Source organism: Dromiciops gliroides, chromosome 5 (genome assembly GCF_019393635.1).
Source record: "Dromiciops gliroides isolate mDroGli1 chromosome 5, mDroGli1.pri, whole genome shotgun sequence".
Taxonomy (NCBI): domain Eukaryota; kingdom Metazoa; phylum Chordata; class Mammalia; order Microbiotheria; family Microbiotheriidae; genus Dromiciops; species Dromiciops gliroides.
In genome coordinates, this window is record NC_057865.1 from 264,623,815 (window position 1) to 264,649,729 (window position 25,915).

Genomic DNA, 25,915 nt, shown 5'->3' on the forward strand with positions numbered 1-25,915 from the left:
ATGAGAATAATGTATGTAAAGTACTTCGTCAACCCTAAAAAAAAAAGGTATATAAATGATCAGGATACAATATCATTAATGTTTAGAAATAGATTTAGGAATTCTCTGTGGGTTCCATTTATCCATATTATTTTCCTTGAAGAATAATACTTCTTCAGTGATATAAACATGTAAATACCAACACTATTCCCAGATTATTGGGAGGTGGTTCCAATTGTAGTCAGATGATTTGAGTTCCTATCTGAGCTCTGCTATCTACTTCTTTCGTGATTTGAGTCATTATGTAATTTCTCTGGGCCTCATTTTCCTCATCTGTAAAATGGAAAGGTTGGATTAGACTGCCTCTGAAGTTCCTTCCAGCTCTAAAATGATGATCCTATGACAAGAAGTCATACTTTTAATGATTTTCTTTTTCTTTTTTTTGGGGGGGGGGGTGGGGTGGGGGAGGTCTGGACCAGTGATTTCTTAGGTATATGGGAATCAAGAAAATCCCTCCATGGTTAAGTAAGTCATCATCTATAATTTATAGTCTTAGAGTGTTGTCTAGGGTCCTAGGAAGTTAAATTGACTTGCCCATGGTCACATTATTAGTACCACATATTTCTGTCTCCAAAGTTGATCCTCTATCCACTATATCTATGGAGGCAAAAAAAAAAAAAATCTCATCCCTTGAGAGGTCAAGTTCCGATTTGTTTGGGAAAAACTAGTTACTTTACTCATAATGCTACTACCTACCTTCTTTTTTTACTCTCTTATCAATTAGTCACTGATGCTGTCCACTCATTAAAAAAACTTGCTAAGTGAAGCAATCCTAAAAGGTGACATTTGCAACATCACTAATGTGGAAATATGTTTAATGTGATTTTACATATCAGATTACTTGCCATCTTGGGGAAGGGGGGGGAGGGAGGGAGGGAGAAAAATTTGGAACTCAAAAATCTTATAAAAACTAATGTTGAAAACTATATTTACATGTAACTAGAAAAAACAAAATGCTATTTTAAAAAAAGAACGAAGAGCAAACAACAAAAAAAAAGTTGCCATCAAAAATTATTTTTGTATATGTACATTGTTTATCTCTAGATGTAGTTTGTCCTTAAAAAAAAAAAAAAGAAGAAGAAGAAGGGTGCTTGAACTAATACTCAGGGCAGCTAAGTGGCTCAGTGGATAGAGAACCAGTCTTGAATTCAGGAGGATGTGAGTTCAAATCCAGATTCAGACATTTACTACCTGTGTGACCCTGGGCAAGTCACTTAACCCCAATTGCCTCAGAAGAAGAAAGAAAGAATGATACTTGACATTCTAACAATACTAAACATTTACATAGAGTTTTCCGGTTTGCAAAGCACTTTATAAATATTATCTCATTTAATCCTTACAAATACCCTGGGATATTAATGTTATTACTATCCTCATTTTTACAAGTGAGGAAACTGAGTTACAGAGGTTAAGTAACATAACTAGTAAGTAACTAAGGTGGAGTTTGAACTCAGTTCTTCTTGACTTCAGGTCCAACAATCTATCCACTGCACCATAGCATACTTTCAAGTTTTTAACACATTTGTTTTATTTGTTTTCTTATTACCACCCTAAGAAGATAGTGGTTAAAATTATTATCCTCATTTACAAATGAGGAAACTGAGGCTGAGAGAAGTTAACTGTAACTGACTTAAGCACCAAACAGCTAGTATGTAAATAGTTCTGGGATTTGAATCCAAGACTTCTCATGACAGATTCAGCACTGTGCATCATGACCCATATATAGCATTTTTTTTTTTTGATCAGGAATTTTGTTTAAATCCCTTTTCTAATGCTTACTTTCTGTGTGACTTTGAGCGGATCATTAACTTCCCTGGGATTCTGTTTCCTCAAAATGAGATTTGAGGGATAGACTATGTGGCTTCTTGAGACCCCTCCCAGGGACCTTTTCCCCTTTATGATCTTTTCACCAAGGCAATCCTATTTAGAGTGTTAGTAGACTGGGGAATTGAGAGACTAAGTGACTTAACATACATACTGCTAGTATGTATAGGGGGTGGGTCTTCCTGACTGCAAGGCCAGATCATCTATCTCTTTCCACCTCAGCAAGGCTAACCCTTCCTGTGCCTCCCACAGCACAATACAAACATCAATAAGCATTCCTTCCTAACAAGTCGACTTTCTGAGTTAAGGATCAAGACATTCCGACTGTCTAATTTTGCTACTGACCACCTGCTTTGATGTCTGGCCCGGATTTATTTTTAATGCGATCTGATTGTAAGGAGAAGGTGTGTATCTTCACACCATAAAATAAACAACACTAATTCATTGTAGTTGGTGCCAGCTAAATTGTGTTCTGGTCTGTTGTTAATCTTGGCAAGAGCAACCTGGGTTTGGCATAAGGGAGGTCCTTATCTTAGTTTCCTCATCTGTGAAATGGGATTAAAAAAATATACATGTATATTGTTACCTACCTCACAGCAGAGAATGAATTAATTAATGGTGCAAGAGTTCCTAATAGGTGCAGTCTAGGCATGATTTATAGCCATGTAAGGCAGGCCCTATATTTGAATGCAATGAGTGAAATAATACTTGGAACAGATAAGTTGGTTCAGTGGATAGAGGACCAGTCCTGAATTCAGGAGGATGTGAGTTCAAATCCAGATTCAGACACTTACTAGTCATGTGACCCTGGCCAAGTTATTTAACCCCAACTGCCTCAGAAGAAGAAAGAAATATTGATACTTGACAAAATAAGAAAATATGGGCCACACACTTTCCCACCAAAGTACCTATCCTGGAAAGTGGTTTCCATTCCTATAGATGGAATCATTGCTGTGTGACTATAGACAGAAAAAAAAACAAAACAAAAAACCCAGGTCATTTCAAAAAGGCCCACTTCCATCTGTTTGACAAACTGAGTCAACAAGATCCAGGTTTCAAAACAAAAAAAGAAAGTCTACCTTTCCTAGGTTCTAATTGTTCTTTCCAGAGCAAATAATCATAACTATGGTCTCTAAGATCCTGGAAGCAGGAATATGCTATCCATTAAAACAAATGGATGAAAAAAAAAAGTCCCCATGGTTGAATGATTTCTCTAGGCAGGGTTTTGGTTTCTGTAGACCCTATAGTTTCATCAGTATATTCAAAATAAAACAAAACAAAACCAAAAACCCCAAACCTATTAGATCTCAAACACAGTGTTTTCTATCCCCCCCCCTTTTTTTTTGGTGAGGCAATTGGGGTTAAGTGATTTGCCCAGGGTCACACAGCTAGTAAGTGTCAAGTGTCTGAGGCCAGATTTGAACTCAGGTCCTCCTGACTTCAGGGCTAGTGCTTTATCCACTGCACCACCTAGCTGCCCCTCAAACACAGTGTTTTAAGGTTTGCAAAAGGCTTTCCATGCTTTATCATCTTGTTTGGGCCTCCTGACAACTCTGTGCCATCTTTGTGATGGAAGTACTATTATTATTCCCACTTTACAGATGAGAAAATTGAGGCTTAGATAAGTTATTTGCCTGAGATCACAGAGCTAAAAAATGGCATCATTTTTTTGTCTAAGTCTTGCTGATTCCAAGTCCAGACTTTCATTCACCAATCTACATTGGTCCTAAGCAACCCTGACTGTAGAAATTCATTCCACTGATGGAGACCAATTACTTCATTGGTGACTTCTAGACTTGGGTGCCTGTAGTACTGGCAGGTTCAGTGACTTGTCTAGGGACACATTGCTCATGATTGTCAAAGGTGGTCTTTCTGACTCTTAAGGGTGACCTCTCTGTATCAGGGGATTTTTAACCTGGGGTCCATGATCTTGTTTTTTAAAATAGTTTGGTAACTTTATTTCAAAATACTTGGTTTCCTTGGTAATCCTGTGTACTTTATTCTATGAATGTAAAAATATTCTTTGGAGAAAGGCATCACCAGGCTGCTAAAGGGATCCATGAAACACTCCTCTCCACTATTCTCAAGCTGACTCTGGGCGTGGAGAGAATGGGTTGGAGATAATTATAAAACTGTTACAAAAACAAGAGTGCTGCTTCTCCCCTGGGCTTCACTAAAATGAAATCCCTTTAGACCTGGCTTTCTTTTCCATTTTCCTTTCCTTCTTTTTCACACATGCAGCTCGGTGATCATTCTGAGACCACCTGGTAGGATAAAGTCCTGGCCATTTTCCTGTATGATAACAGCATTGGCAGTTGTAACCAGCGGTTAGGTGCCATCAGAATTGGGGCCAAGTCCCTACCTACAATTGGATTTTGATTATGCTGGACAGGGCCAACATTTGACGGATTTGGTGTGCTAGGGGCTACAAACAGATTTCTGAAGGAGCCAAAGATTCAGATTAAAGCATCAGTGGAATTTCTCACTGATCAAATAAGACAAGAAAAAGGGGAAATAAATAGATCATTCTACCGTAGAAAAGTGTTCAATCATAGCTCTGAGCAGAACTCTAAATGATACCGTGTTTGTGTTTGTAATTTTTTTGTTTTCAAGGGTTTTTTTTTTCATTTAACCCAAATAAGTGACTTTTAAAAGAGCCTGGCAATATATAAATGCAAGATGCCATTATATTCGTATAAACTACCACATCCCTGTAGGGTGGCATGGGGCCCTTTGTGTTAGATCACACTTTCTCTGTAAGTCTATTCATGGGAGCCAAGGAAACTGCATGTTTTCACAAGGCACTTGTTGTAGGAGGGTGGTTCCGATAGTTCCTCCATTGAACAGAGGCAACTTTTGCATAGTAGGACCTCGAGGCCACTTCAGCATACAGGAAGCTATTATTAGCTGGGTTTCAGAGAAGACTTGGATTATCACCAGTGTGTCTGACACCGCTAAACTGGAAAGTAACAAATTAATTATAAGGTATCATTCAGCCCCAGAACTTTTCTAAATTACAACCGTCTCTCATTTCAAAGGATTTCTGTCAAGGCAAAAAAAAAAAAGTCTAATATTCTTAGACACTGAAAGATGAAACAGATAATTCTGATTAAGCAAAATTTTAAAGCTTTTACACAAACAAAAAAAAGGCAAGTAGGATTAAAAAGAGAAGCTGTGGATTGGGAAATATTTTTACCTAAGGTTCTAAAACCTCACTTCGATCTGTACCTTAGTTCGACTCCCACCCAGTGTTGACTTGAAAGGATAACATAGTAAATGTCTGCTAAATAAACACAGCCCTGAATGCTCTTTGCTCTGGGGTCTGCAGTTCATACTTGACATATAATCATTGACTATCCTTCTATAGGAAGGTGAATTAGGCTGATATTCTGTAGTTAGGATTGGTTAAGGAGTTGCTCTCTTCCATCTCCACTATCTTATCTGATCTCCCCTAAGACTGATTACAGGCATGGGTGGGGTATAGAATGTAGTCTATGAATCATCAGAGGTAGTATGTATAATGAAAATGGTGGCTGAATCTGTTGGTCAAAAGACCATCATAGGAATACTGACTATGTCACTAACTCCATGACTTATAATAAGTAACTTTAAACTCTCTGGGCCTCTGTTTCTTCATCTGTAAAATGTCTTAATTGCAACTAGGTGGCACACTGGATTCAGTGCTGGGCCCAGAGACAGGAAGACTTCTCTTCCTGAGTTCAAATGTGGCTTCAGACACTTAGTTGCTGTGTGACCCTGGGCAAGTCACTTAACCTTGTTTGCCTCAGTTTCCTCATCTGTAAAAAGAACTGGAGAAGGAAACAGCAAATCATTCTATTTTCTTTGCCAAGAAAATCCCAAATGGGGTCACAAAGAGTCAGGCATGACAAGAACAGAAAATGAGGAGGATTAACAGATTTAAATCTCCAGTGTGTTATAGTAGAAATAGCACTCGTTCTAAAGTCAGAGGACCTGGGTTCAAATCCTACGTCTTACCTCAGACATGTCACTTAACCTTCCTCTCCCTCAGTTTCCTCATCTGTAAAAGGGGATCGGCACAGATCACCTCTGAGGTGCCTTCAAGCTCTAGAACTAGGATCCCTTTCCTCACCACCACTCCCTCTCCATGCTTGTTATCTCTGTAAGGTAAGTCACCTAACCTCTCTAGAGCTCAGTTTTTTCATTTATAAAATGAGAAATCTAGACTAAGTGGCCCCTGAGGTCCCTTCTGACTCTAAACCTGGTATCTTAAACTCACCCCCTTCCTCCCTTATTAGCAATAGGGACTGACTAGAGGAAATAACCAATCTCAATAGTTGAGGCCAAAAGTTGTAAAGAAGCCAGGTAATTCTCTGAGAAAATGGATGCTAAATACTATAATTCTCACTGGTGGATATCTTTGTTTTCTTGCATTATGGGGCTTCATTCCTAACTTTTACCTGGTAGATCACTTCAGGTTTCTAGCATGTATGGATGAAAACCAGTGATTCTGGGAGATAAAGATCAGTATATAAATTCAGGGGTTCTTAATCCTGGGTTTGCAAACTTGTTGTTGTTTTAATAATTTGGTAACTACAATTCAATAGAATTGATTTGCTTTGTCATCCCATGAATTTTATCTCAAACACAGTGTTTTCTATCCCCCCCCCCTTTTTTTTTGGTGAGGCAATGGGCGTTAAGTGACTTGCCCAGAGTCACACAGCTAGTAAGTGTTAAGTGTCTGAGGCCGGATTTGAACTCAGGTACTCCTGAATCCAGGGCCGGTGCTTTATCTACTGTGCCACCTAGCCCTATCTTCCGCATTTTGAAAACCCTTTTCTGAGGTGATCCACAGGCTTTACTGGACACACACAAATCAAGCTTAAGAACCTATAAGGAGACAGAACAGTTCTATTATTTGAAGCTTTTCGTGATGTTAGAACTATCCTGTTCTATCTCAACTTGGGGAAGAATCTTGGGCTGTTTGATTACTCTCCTGTAAACACTGAAAAAAGGACTGGTGGGGCTTCTGACTCCTAAGTAAAAACTGTCAGCAGCTACGGGCATGCCCCAGCTCTTACAGCTGGTCTGGGGCCTCCTGGGGCCTCAAGAAGGGAGTCATCCAGGAGAGAGTTATTTCAAAGAGGGCAGGAGGTCTACCGTCAGAAGGAGGGGCAACAGTACCACCACAATCAATCAGATTTTTCCTTAACTGGCTCCAACTGTTTCTTTGTTCTCGTCTAAGTCCCTGGTTCCTCTCCACCCCCCAACTCTTTGCTATTTATCATTTTCCCAGGGAGAAGTCCTATAAAATTGCAAAGATGTTGCCTGAAGCCAACTTTCTGGTGCCCAGTCATATTCAAGTTCCATTTGCCTTTATTCATTTCAGACCACACAAAGTGAAAAGTGGATGGGGAAAGAAAGGGCATGGTTAAGTGTTGCATTACCCTTGGTTACATGGGCTTCCTCAGGCCTCCTGTCTTTAGAAGGTTAGAAGAAGAGGTAGTCTGGGAGTTGGGAGGGACTGCTCACCAGAAAACAAGGCAGGAAGGCATAAGTTCAATCAAATACATATGTAAAAACACAGGAAGCTAGGTAGTGTAGTAGGTAGAATGCAGAACTTGGAGTAAGACAGACCTGAGTGTACATTCTGACTTGGATACTTAGTAGTTCAATAGTTCTATGCCTACTTAACTTTCAGGGTCTCACTTTCTTCATCTGTAAAATGGGGACATTAATAACCCTTAGCTCACAAGGTTGTTGTAAGGATCAAAAAAAATATATGAAAAAGCTATAAATGTTCAAATGCTATTAGGACATTTAGACTGATCAAGAACAAGTCACTTTAATCCAAGAGCTCCCAATTGTTTTTGATCATCATACTCCTTGGCTTTCAGTAAACTTTCCCATGTCCCTCATTAAATATGAAAGGAAATAAATCCTACAATTTACCATGCAACACATTGGAAATAAGACTAAAAAATGGCTAATTTCGATAGTAGGACAGCTAGGTAGTAAGTGCTAGGCTTGGAGTCAGAAAGAATTGAGTTCCTATCTGGCCTCAGACACTACCTGTGTGAGCCTAGGTAAGTCACTTAACCCTGTTTGCCTCAGTTTCTTTATCTGTAAATGAGTTGGAGAAGGAAATGGCAAACTACTCCAGTATCTTTGCCCAAAACAAACAAACAAAAAACAACCCCCCAAATGAGGTTAGCAAGAGTCAGGCACAACTAAAAAACAATTTCTATAGTATAACATAGTTATTTACCAAATAATCACCATACCCACTGGACAACTTGTTTGTACCCCGGTAATCCCTGACTTAACCATTTTGAGGCTCAGATAGTTCAGTAACACTATAAGTTACATTCTTCCTGGGTGAAAGGAATTCTCAAATGAAATGAGCAGTCCTTTGTATAACTAACAGAGCACCAAACTTGAACCCGGGTTCTAGTCACAGCGCAGCTATTTACTTATTGACCATGAAGAAGAAAACACACACACACACACACACATTCTGCCTCAGTTTTCTAACTCTAAAACTAGAGATAATAAAACATTCATGACCTATTCCCATGATTATTTTGAGGCTCAAAGATCATAGATTTTGAGTCAGAAAAGGATTTACAGACCTTCTAAGCCCAACCTTATTTTTTGCAGGTAAGGAAACTGCGGTCCAGTTAATTAACTTACCTAAGCTCATTCAAGTAATAAGGGATATAAAATATTGTAGCATGTCATTTTACGTCATGTCATGTTATACCACATTACATTAGGTTAGGTTATATATTGTGTTGGGATAGGTTGAGATAGGATAAGATGGGATGAGATGGAAATGGATAGGATGTTTTGTTACATTGTGTTGTAGCAAATGTTATGTTCTGTTATATTATATCATGTCATGTTATATACTATGTTACATGTTATATTGGGATGGGATGGGATGGGAATGGATGGGATGTTTTGTAACACTGTATTGTGTCAAATGCTATGTTATGTTGTCATGTTATTATATCCTTGTTTCTATAAAGCATAATTTAAAATTAAGTTCTTTCTTTTCTCCTTCTTATCCTAGAGCTCAAAGGTCAGAAGTAAGAACTAGAAAAGGAAACTCAGATGGGAATGTAATCATAAATTTAAAAGTCCAAGTGTGATTATAGCTACTATTTTGTGCCCTGACTAGAAGCAGTGTAACTTGAATTTAGTTTCATTTCTCAACTTTCACAAGAGGCAGCAAGCTATAATAGAGTTGACTTGAAGCCAAGAACACTTGGATTCAAGACTTTCCTCTGACACATACTGGCTATTTGACCCTGGTCAAGTCCCTCAACCTCCCAGTTAACTTAGTTAATTAAGACAATAACAAAAACAGTGAAATGAAATGAGAGGTCCAGGACAGTCTCTATTTTTCATTTCTCCCTGTAGATCTCTTAAAACGATGAAGTGTCCTATCTATGATTTACCTGTATTTATTTTAAAGGAAATGATTTTATAGAACCTTCAGATTCTTTGTACCAAAACACAAAATTTCACAAACCGGGAAACAGAAGACTAGAGAGGTTGTATAACTTCTCAAGGTTTCACAGCAAATTCCCAGTAGAATCTGAATTTGAACTCAGGTTTCCAGACTCTAGTACCTGAAATTCTCGTCATATCAAACATTTTGCACAGAAATTAACCAAAAACTATTGGGCATCATTTCTTTTCTTTTTTTTTTTTTTTTTTTTTTTTTTTGTGAGGCAATTGGGGTTAAGTGGCTTGCCCAGGGTCACACAGCTAGTAAGTATTAAGTGTCTGAGGCCAGATTTGAACTCAGGTACTCCTGACTCCAGGGCCAGTACAATGCTGCCCCGGCATCATTTCTTAATGGCATAGTTGCCATATTTTTGGAATAGTTTATAAATTTCAAAACAATGGTTGCTTATGAAGGAGGGTTTTTCATTCATACTGTTGCCTATTTATTGTAATTAATTCACCCAGATTAAGTTCATGTATTAACTGCCTAAATGATACAGAAGTTCCTAGTGGGTAGAGGTTATTTCATCCTTTGTATTTGTATCACAGCACCAGCCACAATGCTTAGCACACAGAAAGTGTATAATTAATGCTTGTTGAGGGGGCAGCTAGGTGGCGCAGTGGATAAAGCACTGGCACTGGATTCAGGAGGACCTGAGTTCAAATCCAGCCTCAGACACTTGACATTTACTAGCTGTGTGACCCTGGGAAAGTCACTTAACCCTCACTGCTCTGGGGGGAAAAAAAACAAACAAACACACACACACACACACACACACACAAAACAACAACTGAACAACAGATCCTTATGATGCTGAATCAACCAATAATTTGCCAACTGACAGTATCTGTTTTAAATGGTTACCAGAGGAGGGTTCATGATAACTGCCAGGTTACACGTAAAAGTATTTTGAGAATTAGGTTTATCAAAACAAGACAGTCCTTGCTCTTATCTCAGGCTAGACAATTGGGGAGGCAGATGGGGAAATTCAAAGAGCTTGATTTCCAAGTCCATCATCCTATCTCCTCCTACCACACCCATCCCATCTCCAAGAATGAGTCCAATGAATTAGGAAAATTGGAACTCTGTGTTGCCACCTTAGTCATAGCAGCTGCTGTGATGTAAAATAATAGCAGAGAGGATGCCTTAGAAAGCATCCGGAGTGTTTCTTCAATTTGCTCTTTAAATTCAACCAGCTACATGGGAGACCAAGAACAAAAAAGTCAAAGATGGCTGCTTACGGTTTATATGTTTAAAGGGGGCAGGGAATGAGAAGAGATCCCTTGGGAGGTAGCCTAGCTAGAGAGCAGTGAGGGAACATGGGGAAGAAGAGAAAAAGAGAAATGTGCATAGTATTAAGTGACTGCAGATGCCCAGTAGAGAGACAAAGCAAAGCAGAGGAAGTATCTATCCTCCAGGACCTAAAGGTGAAGAAAGACCAAGTGAACTTCATTCATCTGAGAGAAGAAAAGGTGTGTGCCTCTTTTCTTCAAGGGAGCATATGCAAAATTGGGGGAAAATTGAGCTGAATCAGAAAGACTGGACAGAACTGTCTTTTCTCCTTGGTGCTTTCGTCTAACTTTTTTCTCCATGTCTTTCTGGCTGCCTGTCTGGCTGTCTATCTGTATACTTCTCCCTCCCTTACCCTCCTTCTGTCTCTGTCTGTCTGTGTGTCCCTTCTGTATGTCTCTGTCTCTCTCTGTCCCTGTCTCTCCCCCCACCCACCTTCCCGTTCTCCCTCTCTCTCTGTTTCTGTCTCCCTCTCGGTCTCTCTTGGTCTCTCTCTTCTGCCCTCTGACTCTCTGTCTTTGTCTCAGTCTGTCTCCCTCTCTCCCCCTCCCTCTGTCCCTGTCTGTTTCTGTCTCTCTGTCTCTGTTTCTCTCTCTCCCTCCCTCGATCTCTGTCAGTCTCTGTATCTCTCTGTTTCTCCCTATCTCTGTATCTCTCTTTGTATCTCCATCTCTCTCTCTCTCTCTCTCTCTCTTTCTCCCTCTCTCTCCCTCCCTCTGTCCATCTGTCTCTCTCTTTCTCCCTCTCTCTCCCTCCCTCTGTCCGTGTCTGTCTCTGTCTCTCTGTCTCTGTTTCTCTCTCTCTACCTCCCTCAATCTCTCACTGTCAGTCTCTGTATCTCTCTGTGTATCTGTCTCTCTGTTTCTCCCTATCTCTTTATCTCTCTTTGTATCTCTCTCTCTCTCTCTCTCTCTCTCTCTCTCTCTCTCTCTCTCTCTCTCTCTCTCTCTCTCTCTCTCTCTCTCCCTCTCTCTCCCTCTCTCTCCCCCAAGACTGGAGCTTTAGAACTCGAAGGGACCTTAGAGGCCATCCAGTGCAACTTCTTTATTTTACAAGAAGAGCATGAAGGCACAAGTTGAGACCAGAAGTCAAACCCAGACCTTTCTAAAAAGCAAAAATCCCAGTGGATAGTTGGTTCTAAAGCCTCAACTTTAGTACAAAGACTTTTCTAAGATGAATCCAGGTGGAAAAGTGCAATAAGACAGAAAGAGAGCTAGCCTGAAGACCTGGGTTCAAATCCAGCCTAAACTGGTTGTGTTACCCCTGGGTAACTCAACCTCTCAGAGGTCTAGAAGAATATTTAAGCCTATCCATTGCAGAGAAACTGCTGACCTGCACTAGAGTTTCCTCACTTGGCATTTCCTTATCTAGGGGAATGCTGGTAAATGTTTAACAAAGGGAAAAAAATGTTTGACACATATTTAATATGCATTGTAAACATTTTCTCAATCACTCTCATTAGTCTAGACAATCAACAAAACAATAAATCAAGCCCTGATTTCTAGGGTTTGCCAATTTCTGAGGTATAAGTGATCACACTGAAAATTTAGCAACTGGCTCCAATTCAACGGTCTTCAACACACTCTGGATTATACCAATGAAATCAGGTCTATTCCAGATAGGAGCAAAATATTAAAGAAAAAGAAATTGATACTCTATAGTGGAGCACCCAAGATGGAAACCAGTCCATGGGATATCAGAGTCTTTTGGAGCTCTTGGGTCATGGGGTACATTGGAGGAGTTACTCTGTCCACAGTCCACTGCCAAAAGTAGCTGAGTTTGAATGAACCAAACTCTTTGATTTCAGCATGTTCTTCTATTGGAAATGGTTTTATTTATCACTTCCAGGTAGACACTTGACTGTGATGGAAAATAATGGATGAACCAATTCAGATAAAACATGATGTGCTATTGATCTGTGCACTCTACTAAATATCAGTTACCACTGGCCTATATACCACGCAGTGTTTATTTTGGTTGGCTGAGATTTGGAGAAGGGTAAGGAAATAATATTAAACGTTAGTCGGTATTGTATTCTTTTGTTAGGGACCAAAATGGGAAAGGGGGGAATGGTTCTGGTAGAAAATGGTATCCCGTTTCTTCTGAAGGGTCTATGCAATGGGGAGTGAGAACATTGAAGAGATATTCAAATCTGAAATATAGAAACACAAGTCTCTTCAAGAATGTGTATTCTCAGGGGGCAGCTAGGTGATGCAGTGGATTAAGCACTGGCCCTGGATTCAGGAAGACCTGGGTTCAAATCCAGCCTCAAACACTTGACACTAGCTGTGTGACCCTGGGCAAGTCACTTAACCATCACTGCCCCTCCCCCCACCCCCCAAAAAGTGTGTGTGTGTGTGTGTGTGTGTGTGTGTGTGTGTGTATTCTTTAGGAAGTCATTTAGGGTAATGGAAAGATCTTCAAAATAACCATATTTTATGAAAAAGTGGGATTACAATTTAGCTAGCCCCCTCAATTCAATAAAACAAACACATTTTTAGCAACTTAATTGGATTGGACCAGACCTTTCTCTTGCCATATTGTTGTTTACCCTGTTCTCTGTGGCATTAGTATACTGTTAGCACGGAGATTTCAAAATCTTGGAAGGGCTGAACCAGTTTTTAGCCATTATAAGTCAGAATTACTAAAGAGTCTGTGCTGTTTTGACCAAATTGGACTACTAGTTGATTCCATGCCCCTTTACTCCCCCCTCCTCTCCCATCCCCCCACCCCCCCACCCCCAGCCCTCATCTTCAGCCTTCTGCCTCCTCTGCAGATAGCCCTCCCCACTTGAACACCACAGTACCTGGCATATAGTAGGTGCTTAATAAATGATAGTCAACCGACTGACTGAATGTCCTCCTGCATCAAAGATCAGCTCAGGTGTCCCCACTCTGACAGAAAGTTTTCCTTCTTCCTGACTATGATCTTCTATCTCTCCCTTCTCAAATACTTCTAAATCACTTTTCCTTGGTCCTTATCATCTTCTATGTTTTGCAAATACCTTACATTAGATTATAAACTCCTTAAGAATAGGGATCACTGTTATCCCTTCCACATCAAGAGAGTCAGGGGCAGGGTGCCCAAGATCTAGAAAATCTTTGTTAAATATGTTGGCCTTCCCTTCATACCAGAGAAAAAGTCTGAACTTTGTCTTTTTCTTTTATGTGCTTTTATAGTTCCTTATTGTAAAATTAGGGTTAAGTATTTGGTCACAGGCTATAAGTAGGCCAATGTTAAGTAAAAATACTTTTTCTAGGTCATCTACTAGCCTTCACATGTTGTTTGTGGGTTTCACAAAAGTCCCCCCCAAATTCCCATTTAATTTCTTATGCAGACCTGCAATATATCAAAACTGCAATGGGGAAAGTCACAATGTAAAAAGGATAACTCTAAGTCTTTTTATATCTCTAGATCAGTAGCACCTAATCCAGTTTCAGTAGACAATGGATAGGGGATTGGTCCCAGACCTGTAGTTTCATTGGTACGAGGAACTTCCAGTTGAGAAAATACTCTCTGCTACAGAAGGTCAGCACTTTCTCTATAATCTAGAATCTTAGAATTGCTTGGGTCACTAAGAGATGACATAAGGTCACACAGCTAGTTTGTGTCAGAGGCCAGACTTGAACCCAGATATTTCTGGCTCCTTCTCACTAATTCCAGTGATTTCCTATTATTATAGGGACCTATTGTATTTGGTCCTATTATTTGGGACCTCTTATATTTGGTCCCTGCAGGATCAAATACAAAATCCTACTTGCGTTTTAAGTTCCTTACAACTTGGCCCCTTCCTACCTTTTCAGTCTTCTTATACTGCCTCCTGGTACTTAATTCTTCATTGACCTTTCTGTTCCTTGAACAAGACATTTTATCTCCTGACTCTGCCTTTTCTTTCTTTCTTTCTTTCTTTTTTTTGGAAGGGCAATTGGGGTTAAGTTACTTGCCTAGGGTCACACATCTAGTAAGTGTCTGAAGCCAGATTTGAACTCAGATCCTCCTGAATCCAGGGCTGGTGCTCTATCCACTGTGCCACCTAGCTGCCTCCGGCTCTGCCTTTTTATTGGTCATTCCCATACCTGAAATGTTCTCCCCCCCTCACCTCCAAATCCTGCCTTCCCTGGCTTCCTTCAGGACCCAGCTCAGCAGAAAAATCTGCAAAGACTTAAATGAACTGATGCAAAGTGAAATGAGCAGAACCAGGAAAACACTGTACAGCGATGATGACCAACTGTGAATGACAGCTATTATCAACAATAAAATGAAGGACTTACTATAGATCAAAGCATTTTTTTTAACTCTTTATTTTGTTTTTTTATCTGCTTTCTTTCACAACATGTCTAATATATAAATATATTTTTTGAGACTACGCATGTATAGTCTTTATCAAATTACTTGCCTTTTTGATGAGGGAAGAGGAAAGGAAGGGAGAGAAATTAGAACTCAAAATTAAAAAAAAAAACGAATGTTTTTTTTTGTTGTTTTGTTTTGCTTTATTTTGGTTAGGTTTTTGTTTGTTTGTTTGGTTGGTTGGTTGGTTGGTTTTTTTGCGGAGCAATGAGGGTTACGTGACTTGCCCAGGGTCACATTGCTAGTAAGTGTCAAGTGTCTGAGGCCAAATTTGAACTCAGGTCCTTCTGAATCCAGGGCTGGTGCTCCATCTACTGCACCACCTAGCTTCCACCAAAAAAATGAATGTTAAAAATTATATTAACATGTAATTGGGGGAGGGGGAATAAAATCTAAGTAAAAAGAGGACCCAGATCAAATCCTACATTCTGCAGGGAGGCCCCTCCCTAATACCTTCAACAATAATACATTCCCAACTTACCCTCTTTATATCTTGTCTGTACTTTTTTATGTTGTCACCCCCATTAGAATGTGAGGATTCTTGATGACAGGCATTCCTGGCTGTTCTACCACTAAGACACTCCATTTCTTGTCTTCTGGCATTCTTTCTGGCTATCCCCCATGTCTGGAATGCTCTCTGCCCTCCAACCCAACTACTGACCACCTTAACTTCCTGTAAGTATCAACTAAAATGCCACCTTCAACAGGAAGCCTTCTGTGACACCTCTGTATTCTACTGCCTTCCTTCTCTTAATAATTTCCTATTTATTCTGTATAAAGCTTACTTTGTATGTACTTGTTTACATGTTCTCTCCCCCTCCTCCCAATTAGATTTTAAGCTTCCTGAGAGCAGGGACTGCCTTTTGCCTCTTTTTGTATCCCCAGCATTTGGCACATTGCCTAGCACATGGTAGGCATTTAATCACTGTTTATTGGTTGACTGATTGATGGTTTTGCCTTTCTCTGTATCCCCAGAGCTTACTTACCACAGTGCCAGATACATAGTAAGCATTTAATAAATGCTTCTTGACGGAGTCCAATTTTTCTTTTGATAAATATGTTAACCTTATTTTGCAAGAATAAATATTCCTCATTACTTGAGCAACCTTAGACTACTCTACATACGGTGCAAAGGGATTTGCCTTGAAATGTTTTCAGCAGATCTTTTGTTTAAATTTTCTTTCCCTTTCCCAGAGAATAAAATGCCCTTTCCTAATATAGCTATAGGATAATTTCTTATCTTTCCAGTACTAATAATTTGCACTAGATAACAAAGTGCTTTACATATTGCATCTCATTTGGGCCTTACAAGAACCCCATAGTAAGTAGGGAAGATATTATCATGCCCATTTTATAGCTGAAGCAACTGAGCTTCCCAAAAGATTAAAAGACTTGTCCATAATCAAGCAGCAAGCATTCTTGACACCATGGGCAATCATCTTCAAGTGATTTCTGATAATGAAGAGCTCTTCCCTGCCCCCCTGCCGAATTCTGTCAGAAACAGCCTCCCAATAAGAAATATAAGCACAGCCTAGTGTAGTTAAGAGTAAATAGAATGAATCACAAGACCTGGCTTCCAGTAGGGACAGTGTAGATGACAAGTGTTGTGACTTTGGGTGAACCCCTTAAATATCCCTGAGCATTACTTTCCTCATCTGTAGAGATAAAAATGGTCAAATTACCTTCTTCATGGGGTGGTCACGAGGATCGCACAAGACCCTGTAACTGCAGGATTTAAGATTAGAAAGGCCAGAGAAGGTGCCAACTGGCATATGGCTAAGATTGAGGTCTTCTAGGAGAGTTCCCCAAACCTCTAAAAGCAGAGGTCCAGTCACTGTCCCCATCCCTATAAGTATCATATCTAGTATTATTAATTAAAGCTTTCAACCTAGTTTTAATAGGCATGGTTTAAATTCAGTGCCTTCAAAACCAGGATAGATAAACAGACCAACAAACACATTTATGTATGTGGACACACAGAGCATGCTCATTATTTTAATTGAGATATATATATATATATGTATGTATGTATATGTATATATACTCGGATTATCAACAGTGTATATAGTGAGTGAAGTATGTATGTAGCACACATATGCTCTAAAAATACTCACAACATATAATATATAATACATTTATACCCAACTCCTTAATACTATATGTTTATATATATTTTTGTTGTTCACTTGTTTCAGCTGTGTCTGACTCTTCCTGACCTCACTGGGGCTTTTCTTGGCAAAGATACAGCAGTATTTTGCCATTTCCTTCTCCAGCTCATTTTACAGATGAGGAAACTGAGGCAAACAGTGTTCAATGACTTGTCCAGGATCACACAGCTAGTAAGTGTCTGTGGCTAGATTTGAACTCAGGAAGATGAGTTTTCCTCACTCCAGGCCACTGTACCACCTAGCTGCCCTATGTTAAAAATTGTGTGTGTGTGTGTATACATACACACATATACCCACATGTATATATGTATCATATATATATATACACATATCCATATTAATATATCACATAGAGAGAGTGCCTTAAAAGTCTAAATGCTACATGGCTAAAAAGGTTAAAAACTGCATTAAGACTTTGGGATACTGTGTGTATGTATGTGTGTACACACACATGTGTGTATGCATGTATTCATTGCCTACACGTTCCATATACTACATATACATATATGCATAATACTGTATATAAACACACACACATATTTATCTATATAAGCAATATCTAATATTTATTAATATTTCATATATGCCCAACTTCTACAGGAGGAGCAGTATCTTTTTGTGGAAAGATAGTCTTAAAATCAGAAAGACCTGACTTTAAAAGTCAAGCCTTCAATACAGACTGAATGACTCTCAGCAAATCACTGAACTTCCCAATTCTTCTGAGCAACTCTCTATCATAAGATTATATATTGCAAATAAGGTGCCTACCTGCACTAGTAAACGGAGTTTCCTCACCTGGGACTTCCCTGGGCCAATGAAATCACAAAAACCCAATCTGGAAACTAAGAATAGACTTTTTTTGGAATACATTATAAAATTTGGTGTGGTTTTTTTTTAAATCATAAGATAAGCATACTATATTACTAAATGTTTAAAACACGTAAAGAAATACCAAACTCAAAATATTTACATTTTTTCAAGCAATACTGTGTCATTATTAATAGTGTAATTATCTGACACATTACTGGAAAATCTAAAGGCAGTGCGTCTGATTGGATAGAAGGCTGGGACTGGACTCTATTACATGTTGAGTCATTTTCAGTTGAGTTTGATTTTTTGTTACCCCATTTGTCTGTCTGTTTTTGGCAAAGATACTGGAGTGGTTTGTCATTTCCTTTTTCAACTCATTTGACAGATGAGGAAACTGAGGCAAACAAGATTGATTCAGTGACTTACACAAGGTCACACAGCTGGTAAGTGAAGCCAGATTTTAAACTCCAAAAGATGAGTTTCTGATTCCAGGTCCTGAGCATTAATCTTCCTCCTTCCCTCTGGCCTCCTTCCCCCTTTCTCCTCTGTCTTGCCATCTCCCTCCATCCTCCTGACTCACCCCTCCAGCTTCCTCCTACCTGCCTTTTCTTTCTTTCTTTTTTTCTTTTTTATTTATTTTTCTTTTTATTTTTTAATTTTAATTTTTTTTTTAGTGAGGCAATTGGGGTTAAGTGACTTGCCCAGGATCACACAGCTAGTAAGTGTTAAGTGTCTGAGGCTGGATTTGAACTCAGGTACTCCGACTCCAGGGTCGGTGCTCTGTCCACTGCGCCACCTAGCTGCCCCCTTATTTTTATTTTATTATTTTTTGTGGGGCAATGAGGGTTAAGTGACTTGCCCAGGGTCACACGGCTAGTAAGTGTCAAGTGCCTGAGGCCAGATTTGAACTCAGGTCCTCCTGAATCCAGGGCTGGAGCTTTATCCATTGTTCCACCTAGCTGCCCCCTACCTGCCTTTTCCTTCCTCCCTTCTCCCTCTTCTCTCCTGCCTCCTGTGTCTCCAGCCTCCTCACCTCCAACTTCATCCCTCCTCCCTTCTGCTTCCTGCCTCCTGCCTCCTCCTTCCAGAGACCAGCGGAGCAATCCTGGCAAACATCTTAATCCCTATGGCCTCTCCTTAGGATTTGTCTACAGAGGCATAATTAATGATTGTGATCTGCCTTCGTGGATATAGTTCCCACACCGGGAAATTTCCCCACAGATTCAGATCCTGGGAAGCAGTATGGCATATTGGGGAACTAACAAGGAAGGGAGCTGGGAATCAGAGACCCTGAGCTCAACTGCTGGGCTCCAAACCTGGACTTCTTGCTTACTGGCTGTTTGACCTTTAGCAAATCATCTATCTTCTCTGGAAGCTTAGTTTCCTACTCTGTAAAAAAACAGGCTGAATTAGTTGATCTCAGTTGCCCCTGCCAGGGCTAAATCTAGCAACTGTTGTAAACTCTTCCCATAAGAATTTCATCAAATGCATTCAATGTATGCTGTTGTTCCTCATCAAAACACATATGGATGTTAAAGGTGTTTTTATAGACTCAATTAGATTGAAAGCAATCAATGAACATATATTAATGTATTAAGTATGTGCCAAGCACTGTGTTAAGCCCTGGGGATACAAAAAAACGTTAAAAACACAGTCCTGCTCCAGCTCATTTTACACATGAGGAAACTGAGGAAAACAGGGTTGAGTAAGTTGTCCAAAGTCACACAGCCAGTAAGAGTATGAGGCCAAATTTGAACTCAGGTCCTCCTGACTCCAGGCCAGGTGCTCTATCCATTGTGCCACCTAGCTGAATATAATTATTAATCATTTGTTTTGGAAAATTCCAAATCAATATAATTGTGATTATGAAATACATTAGAATATAAGCAGATAAAAGTAATGAAGATACCATGAGAAATCCGAGGTATTATTTCTGATAAAGGAGTCCAGGAAAAAATGTATGGTGATGGTAGGATATCAGCTAGATATTTAATAAATGCTTTTTTTAATTAAAAAAAAAAGTCCTGCCCCAAAGAAGCTTACTTTCTAAATGGTAAACAATATATAAATAGATAAGTAATAGTAATACAGCACTTTACAATTTATAAAAATATGATCAAATTTTTTCCTCACAAGGACGTTGAGAAGTAGGTGATATAATCAGTTTCCTTTTACAGATGAGGCAACTGAGACATACAAAAATTACATAACTTGCCCAGGATCAAAAAGCTATTAAAGGCAGCTAGGTGATGCAGTGGATAGAGCACGGATCCTGGAGTCAGGAGTACCTGAGTTCAAATCCTGCCTCAGACACTTAACTAGCTGTGTGACCCTGGGCAAGTCACTTAACCCCAATTGGCTCACTTAAAAAAACAAAACAAAAAAGCTATTAAAAGTGCCTGAGGCCACATTTGAACTCAGTTCTAAGTCCAATATACATTAAAGACTAGAGGGCCAGTTCCAAATTATAACAGTATAAGCTAAAGAAGCATTGTGTTCTTTGCTTTATAAAGAATTTGGGGGGAAGAGATGAGCAGGAATTTTGACTACTTTGTGGGTTGATACCCCTTATGGGGGGAATTTTGTAACAGTAAAAGGTTATGTCGGGGCAGCTAGGTGGTGCAGTGGATAGAGCACCGGCCCTGGAGTCAGGAGTACCTGAGTTCAAATCCTGCCTCAGACACTTAACACTTACTAGCTGTGTGACCCTGGGCAAGTCACTTAACCCTAATTGCCTCACTTAAAAAAAAAAAAAAAGGTTATGTCTACCTCTTTTATGTACATATATACCGTGGTTGAGTAATAATTTCTTGGGGTGGGGGGAGGGATCAAGAATGGGAAAAGTTTAAGAAACCCTGTTCTATGATATTGCTCTGGCCTTCAAAGACATTAGCTCTGCTACTTTTATAGACAAGCTGCTTAACTGCTGCCTGCCTCAGTTTCCTCTTCTGTAACACGGGAGTCCTCATAATACCCATCACACAAGGTTCTAGTCTGGAACACTACATATATAAAGGACTTTGCAAATATTATAAGAATCACAGGTTTAGTTATAGGGACCGGCCTTTGTGATTTCATCGGTCCATTAGGCCCTCCATTGGCCATAGAAATAAAAGACCTTCTAAATCAAGGGTACTCAACTCTTTTCACACACCATGGATGCCTTTAGCAAGACAGTGAAGCCTTTCTTAGAATAATGTTTTTTTAAAGACTTTTAAAGATGCTAAATTAGTTTTTAAAATAAAATAAAGGTGTAAACATTCCTTCCACGTCTCAATTCACCTTGAAATCTACCAGGCTCCACGTGAGGAATACCTGATTTAAACTAACAATTTAAACCTAAGAAGCAGAATCATTACCCTTAGCAAAGACAAGATTGTATTTGTGGAACCGATCATCTTACTGCCTGAAGCTTACAAGTAAATCGAGTTGGCCACTTATGCAATATTGCAGAGGGACATTATTTAAAAAAAAAAGAAAAGAAAAAGCCCTTCGGGGTTGGAGAACAGGCCAGTGAAAAAGACAGGACAATTTTTCCTCTCCCCCTCTTTCTCCTTTGGTGATGTTCCACTTTATCTCATGCTAATTTCCACAGTGTTCCCTCTCTCAGTGGCAGGAATGTGCTATGACGAGGAGGAACCCAAAAGGAAACTTTGAAGGTCACTTACTCACTGGCGATGAATGCATCCATTCACCAAGGGTATGCCTTAGATAGGTCTACAAGCCCTTTACCACACCACTCAATTCCCCTAAGAGGCCACATGCTTTTAACTTGTTCCTACAGGTCACATTTCTAAAATATTTAGCTGTCTCCAGTGTCCCCGGCCAGCAGCATCCCTAGGCATTAACACCATGCTGCTTTTCAGGGTAGACTGACCTCTTTCTAGTTCCTAATGGAATTATTCCATTTAATCCTACATGCATAAAGGAGATTACAGAGCTCACATTAATTCTACAAAGAGAGGATATAATCATGTGGTGTAGTGTCTGTCAGTAAGTCAGTCAACTAGCATTTTGTTAAGCCTCTACCATGGGTCAAGTATTGTGCTAAGTCCTGGGGAGTCAAAGAAAGAAAAAGAAAAAAAATAGAAAAAGAACTAACTGGAGTCAGAGGACCTAGTTTCAAATTCTGACTCTCTGTGACCTTGGGCAAGCCATTTGACTTTCTTCCGGCCTCGATTTCTTCACCTGCAAAATGAGGAAAAGGGATAGACTAGGTAGCCTCTGAAGATCTCTTTAAGTCCCAAAGTTAGGTCCTTAGGGCTGGGTGTTTATCACCTTGTCACAGTTTTGAAAACAAAGTGTGGTACAGTGGGAAGGGGGGCGCAGCTAGGTGGCGTAGTAGAGAGTCTGGAATGAGGAAGACTCATTTCCTGGAGTTCAAATTCAGCTTGGGTCACTTATTAGCTGTGTGACCCTGGGTAAATCGCTTAACCCTGTTTGCCCTCAGTTTCCTCTTCTGCAAAATGAGCTGGAGAAGGAAATGGCTAACTACTCCAGTATCTTTGTCAAGAAAACCCCAACCGGGGTCATGAAGAGTCAGCCATGACTGAACAACAAAAATGGGAGAGGAAGGGGAGTGTGGATAAAGCACACTGCCTCCCAGAGTTCTCTAGATCTATGACCTCCAAGCTGGGTTTCAACCTCTGCGTTTAAATATTTTAACCATTTTACCTTTACCAGCAACATCTTCATCTACCAGCCTGTGCAATATGTTATTCCCATTCATATGAGGATCTTCTACTCTGGGGCTGAATTTCTCAGACTCAAACCCTCCCCATCTAGTTTAAGAGTAAGCCTATTTTAAAACCTCTTCTATGTAAGCAGCTGTTCTGGGCCTATTTCTTCTCCTAACATTTACATTTCAATAACACCTCCCAAAGATGACCCAGTAGGTTATTTAATACTTCACCTTAGAGGAAACAGAACATTAAAAGTTAGCTTCCTACATCTCTATTTTAAAAAAATGCAATGCATGATGATTCTATTGTCTGTCCCCTACTCCCCTCAGAAGTATCCTTTTCTCTTTAGATAGTACAGAATACTAGTCTAGACTGCCTCTAGATTAATGGATGGACTCAGTATTTTCCCTAGACCCAGAATTAGCAGATTCAGAAGACACCAAACGGTTTAAAGGTAAATGTCTTTCCAAGTGTAAATTAGGCATGAGGAATTGTTTTTTGTAGATTTCACCGAATATCGCAGCTCCCACTATTAAAACAATTTTTTTTTTTGAAAGCGGGGGTGGGGGGTTGGGGGGAGACAACAAAACAAAATCTCTGCTTCCACATACCACCTCCCCTGCCACCCCCCCCCGCCCCTCCCCCCACATACACTTCAACAGAGGAATTATAAGCGCCTGCTTAACACCCCTGGGGGCGAAAGGGGAAAATCCAGCCAGTTATCAGTTCTTTCTCTTTGGGGTGAGAAACTATAAGATTGCAAAGTGGTTCAAATGAATTGTCTCTAGAATAGCTGGCCAGAAAGAAGACCCATTCAAAATAATGCCTCAGACGACTCCCTTTTAAACACCTACCAAGTAAAAACAAACAAACAAAACCCCACTGCACTAGAGCTCTTCAACAGTGCTAGACACAGATGCAATCCACAAACATTTATTAACGTTCTACTACTTGTCAGGCATGGTCCTAGGCTCTGGGTATACAGATACTCGATGCTACCTAATATTAACAATCTAATAGTCCCACTAAACCACAGAGAGACGGCACAGCGATAGCAGAGCGGGTAGCAGGTTGGCCTTGGCATCAGGAAGCCCAGGGTTCAAGTCGGAATCCTGATACCCATTAGCTTCGTGACCATGGGCAAATCACTTAATCTCTCTCTGAGGCTATAAATTACACACGGACCTAGATAGGTGGAGGCAGTTTCCTAACACTGATACAATCACAGCTCCGACTAAAAATAAATTGCATTTTATATTGTAATCTCAGGAACTATGATTACAGTTTTAAGGAACAAACACTTTCCTTGGCTTCCTCTTCCTCCCCCCCCCCCCCTCGGCTCAGTGTAGTAAGGTGGGGTGGGAATTCTTGGGTTAGTAAAAAAGTAATGCTTGGCTTTCCTGAGCCAATCTCTCTCTCTCTCTCTCTCTCTCTCTCTCTCTCTCTCTCTCTCTCTCTCTCTCACACACACACACACACACACACACACCTTACACACAAACCACAATCATACACACCTCACTCACATACCACACAAACACATACATCTCACACATATACCACACCCACACCCAAACACACACACCCTACAGGTCACAAACCACTAATCGACAAAACTACTCTAAGAGCAATCAATTGCTTCCAGGGGGCCGCCCCCTCCCCCCACCCTCCCCTTGTCAGATGTGCAGGTCTTCAGCAGAGTTGTGTGGTGTTCTATGCCGCAAAAGGCCAACACATTTCAGAAGTCCGAGAAAGAGAATGTAGGGAGCTGCACGCTCTGCTTTGCAGGAAGGCAGCTTTCGGAAGCTTCTGACCTGCTAGGACTTGGGGAGTGTGCAAAGAAAGGTGTATGTATGAGGGCGAGGGTGTGTGCATGTATTTATTTGGGGTGCGGGGATTTCGTTTCATAACCTGTCGGGATCCATGTGCATATTTCCCATTGGAAAAAATCAGTGGTCTCTGGCTAACTTTTAACGTCCATTTGGAAAGAGCGGAGACTTGAGCTCCAATCTTTCAGAAAGAGCTCTCCTCTGAGAACCGGTCCCGGGTTCTTTTCCAAAACTTAAAAAAGGGAGCTGCCCCTCCGGTCAATCCATCAGTCAACAAGCACTCACTCATTAGGCGCCTACTTTGTGCCAGGCACTGTGCAAACTCTGGGGATGCAAATAAAAAGAATGCAATAAATAATCTCGGCCCTCCGGGAGCTTCGATCCTCCATGCACTGTGCACATTTCAAGTCCCTCGCCTTTGGGTTCCCGGACTAGGCACCTCCATCCTTCTCCTCCTCCTCTTTCTCACCACCACCACCTTCCCCTGGGTGATGGAGGGGAGGAGGGGCTCCAAATCCCTTCCGAGGCCGAGCGGGTGCGCAGATTCCCCCCACCCTGGGGCGCTCTCTGGCCTCTCCGGGAGCCGCGCTCTTCGCTCCAGCCCGGTCCCCTGCCCAAGGGGGCGCGAGGCGCGGGGCGCGGGGCACGTCCTCTACTTACTTGTGTCTTCTTCATAAGGAACGACAGCGCTGCAATCCAGCCCAGGCAGCGGTGGGGAAACTCCGTTTAGCTGTTCTGTGGCTCCAGCATATTGCTCGGGGAGCGGCGGAGGCGGCAGCAGCTGCAGCGGAGGCAGCGGCGGCGGCTGCGGCTGCGGCGAAGCGGCGGGGGCAGCGGCTGCGGCGGCGGCGGCGGCGGCAGCAGCAGCAGATTGTGCACGCATTGGGCAGCCTCGAGCGCTGCTCCCTCGGCTCCGGCCAGTTCGCCGCCCGCCCCCCGCCCGCGGCGCTCGCTCGCTTGCTCCCTCGTTCGTTCGCTAGCTCGTTTGCTCGCTCGCTCCCGGCCGCTCGCCGCGCGAGGCAGTAAATGAAGCCGGAGCCGGCGCCGGGCCAGCGCTTTTATAGCTCTAGTCCGCCTGCTCCTCCAGCAGCCGCGGCGGGAGCTGCAGGACGGGCGGGCGGGCGGGCAGGCAGGACACGCCTTCTTCCCTCTGGGAGCTTTGGAAAGGCGAGCGCAGCGGCAGCGAGCAGAGGAGGCTGGGTGGGAGGGGGGACGGTGGATGGGTGGGGGAGGCCCCTGGGATGGGGGGGCGGTGGGAAGGGGGGAGGGAGGGCGGTAAGAACTCCAGTCCGTTCTAGAGAAGTTGGACAAATTAGGCCAAGCTCATCCCATTGCCAGCGAAGGTAACCCGATCCCATCTTCCTTGGGCACGCACCGGCTGGAGGCTACCGGCGAACGGGCTGTGGGAAGGGAGAAGCAAGAAGACCCGGA

General features: G+C 41.3%; 1 protein-coding gene across 4 annotated transcripts in view; it reads right to left on the reverse strand.

Annotated features, from left to right (window-relative positions):
* Nucleotides 1–25,582, reverse strand: part of KITLG (KIT ligand) — a 123,394-nt gene extending 97,812 nt beyond the window's left edge. For all 4 annotated transcript variants that reach the window (XM_043968246.1, XM_043968247.1, XM_043968244.1 and 1 more), the window contains exon 1: nucleotides 25,145–25,582. In XM_043968246.1, coding sequence (XP_043824181.1) covers nucleotides 25,145–25,159 — 15 coding nt within the window. In that variant the 5' untranslated portion in view covers nucleotides 25,160–25,582. The remainder of the gene's footprint in view (nucleotides 1–25,144) is intronic.
* Between the last annotated feature and the right edge of the window lie 333 nt (nucleotides 25,583–25,915).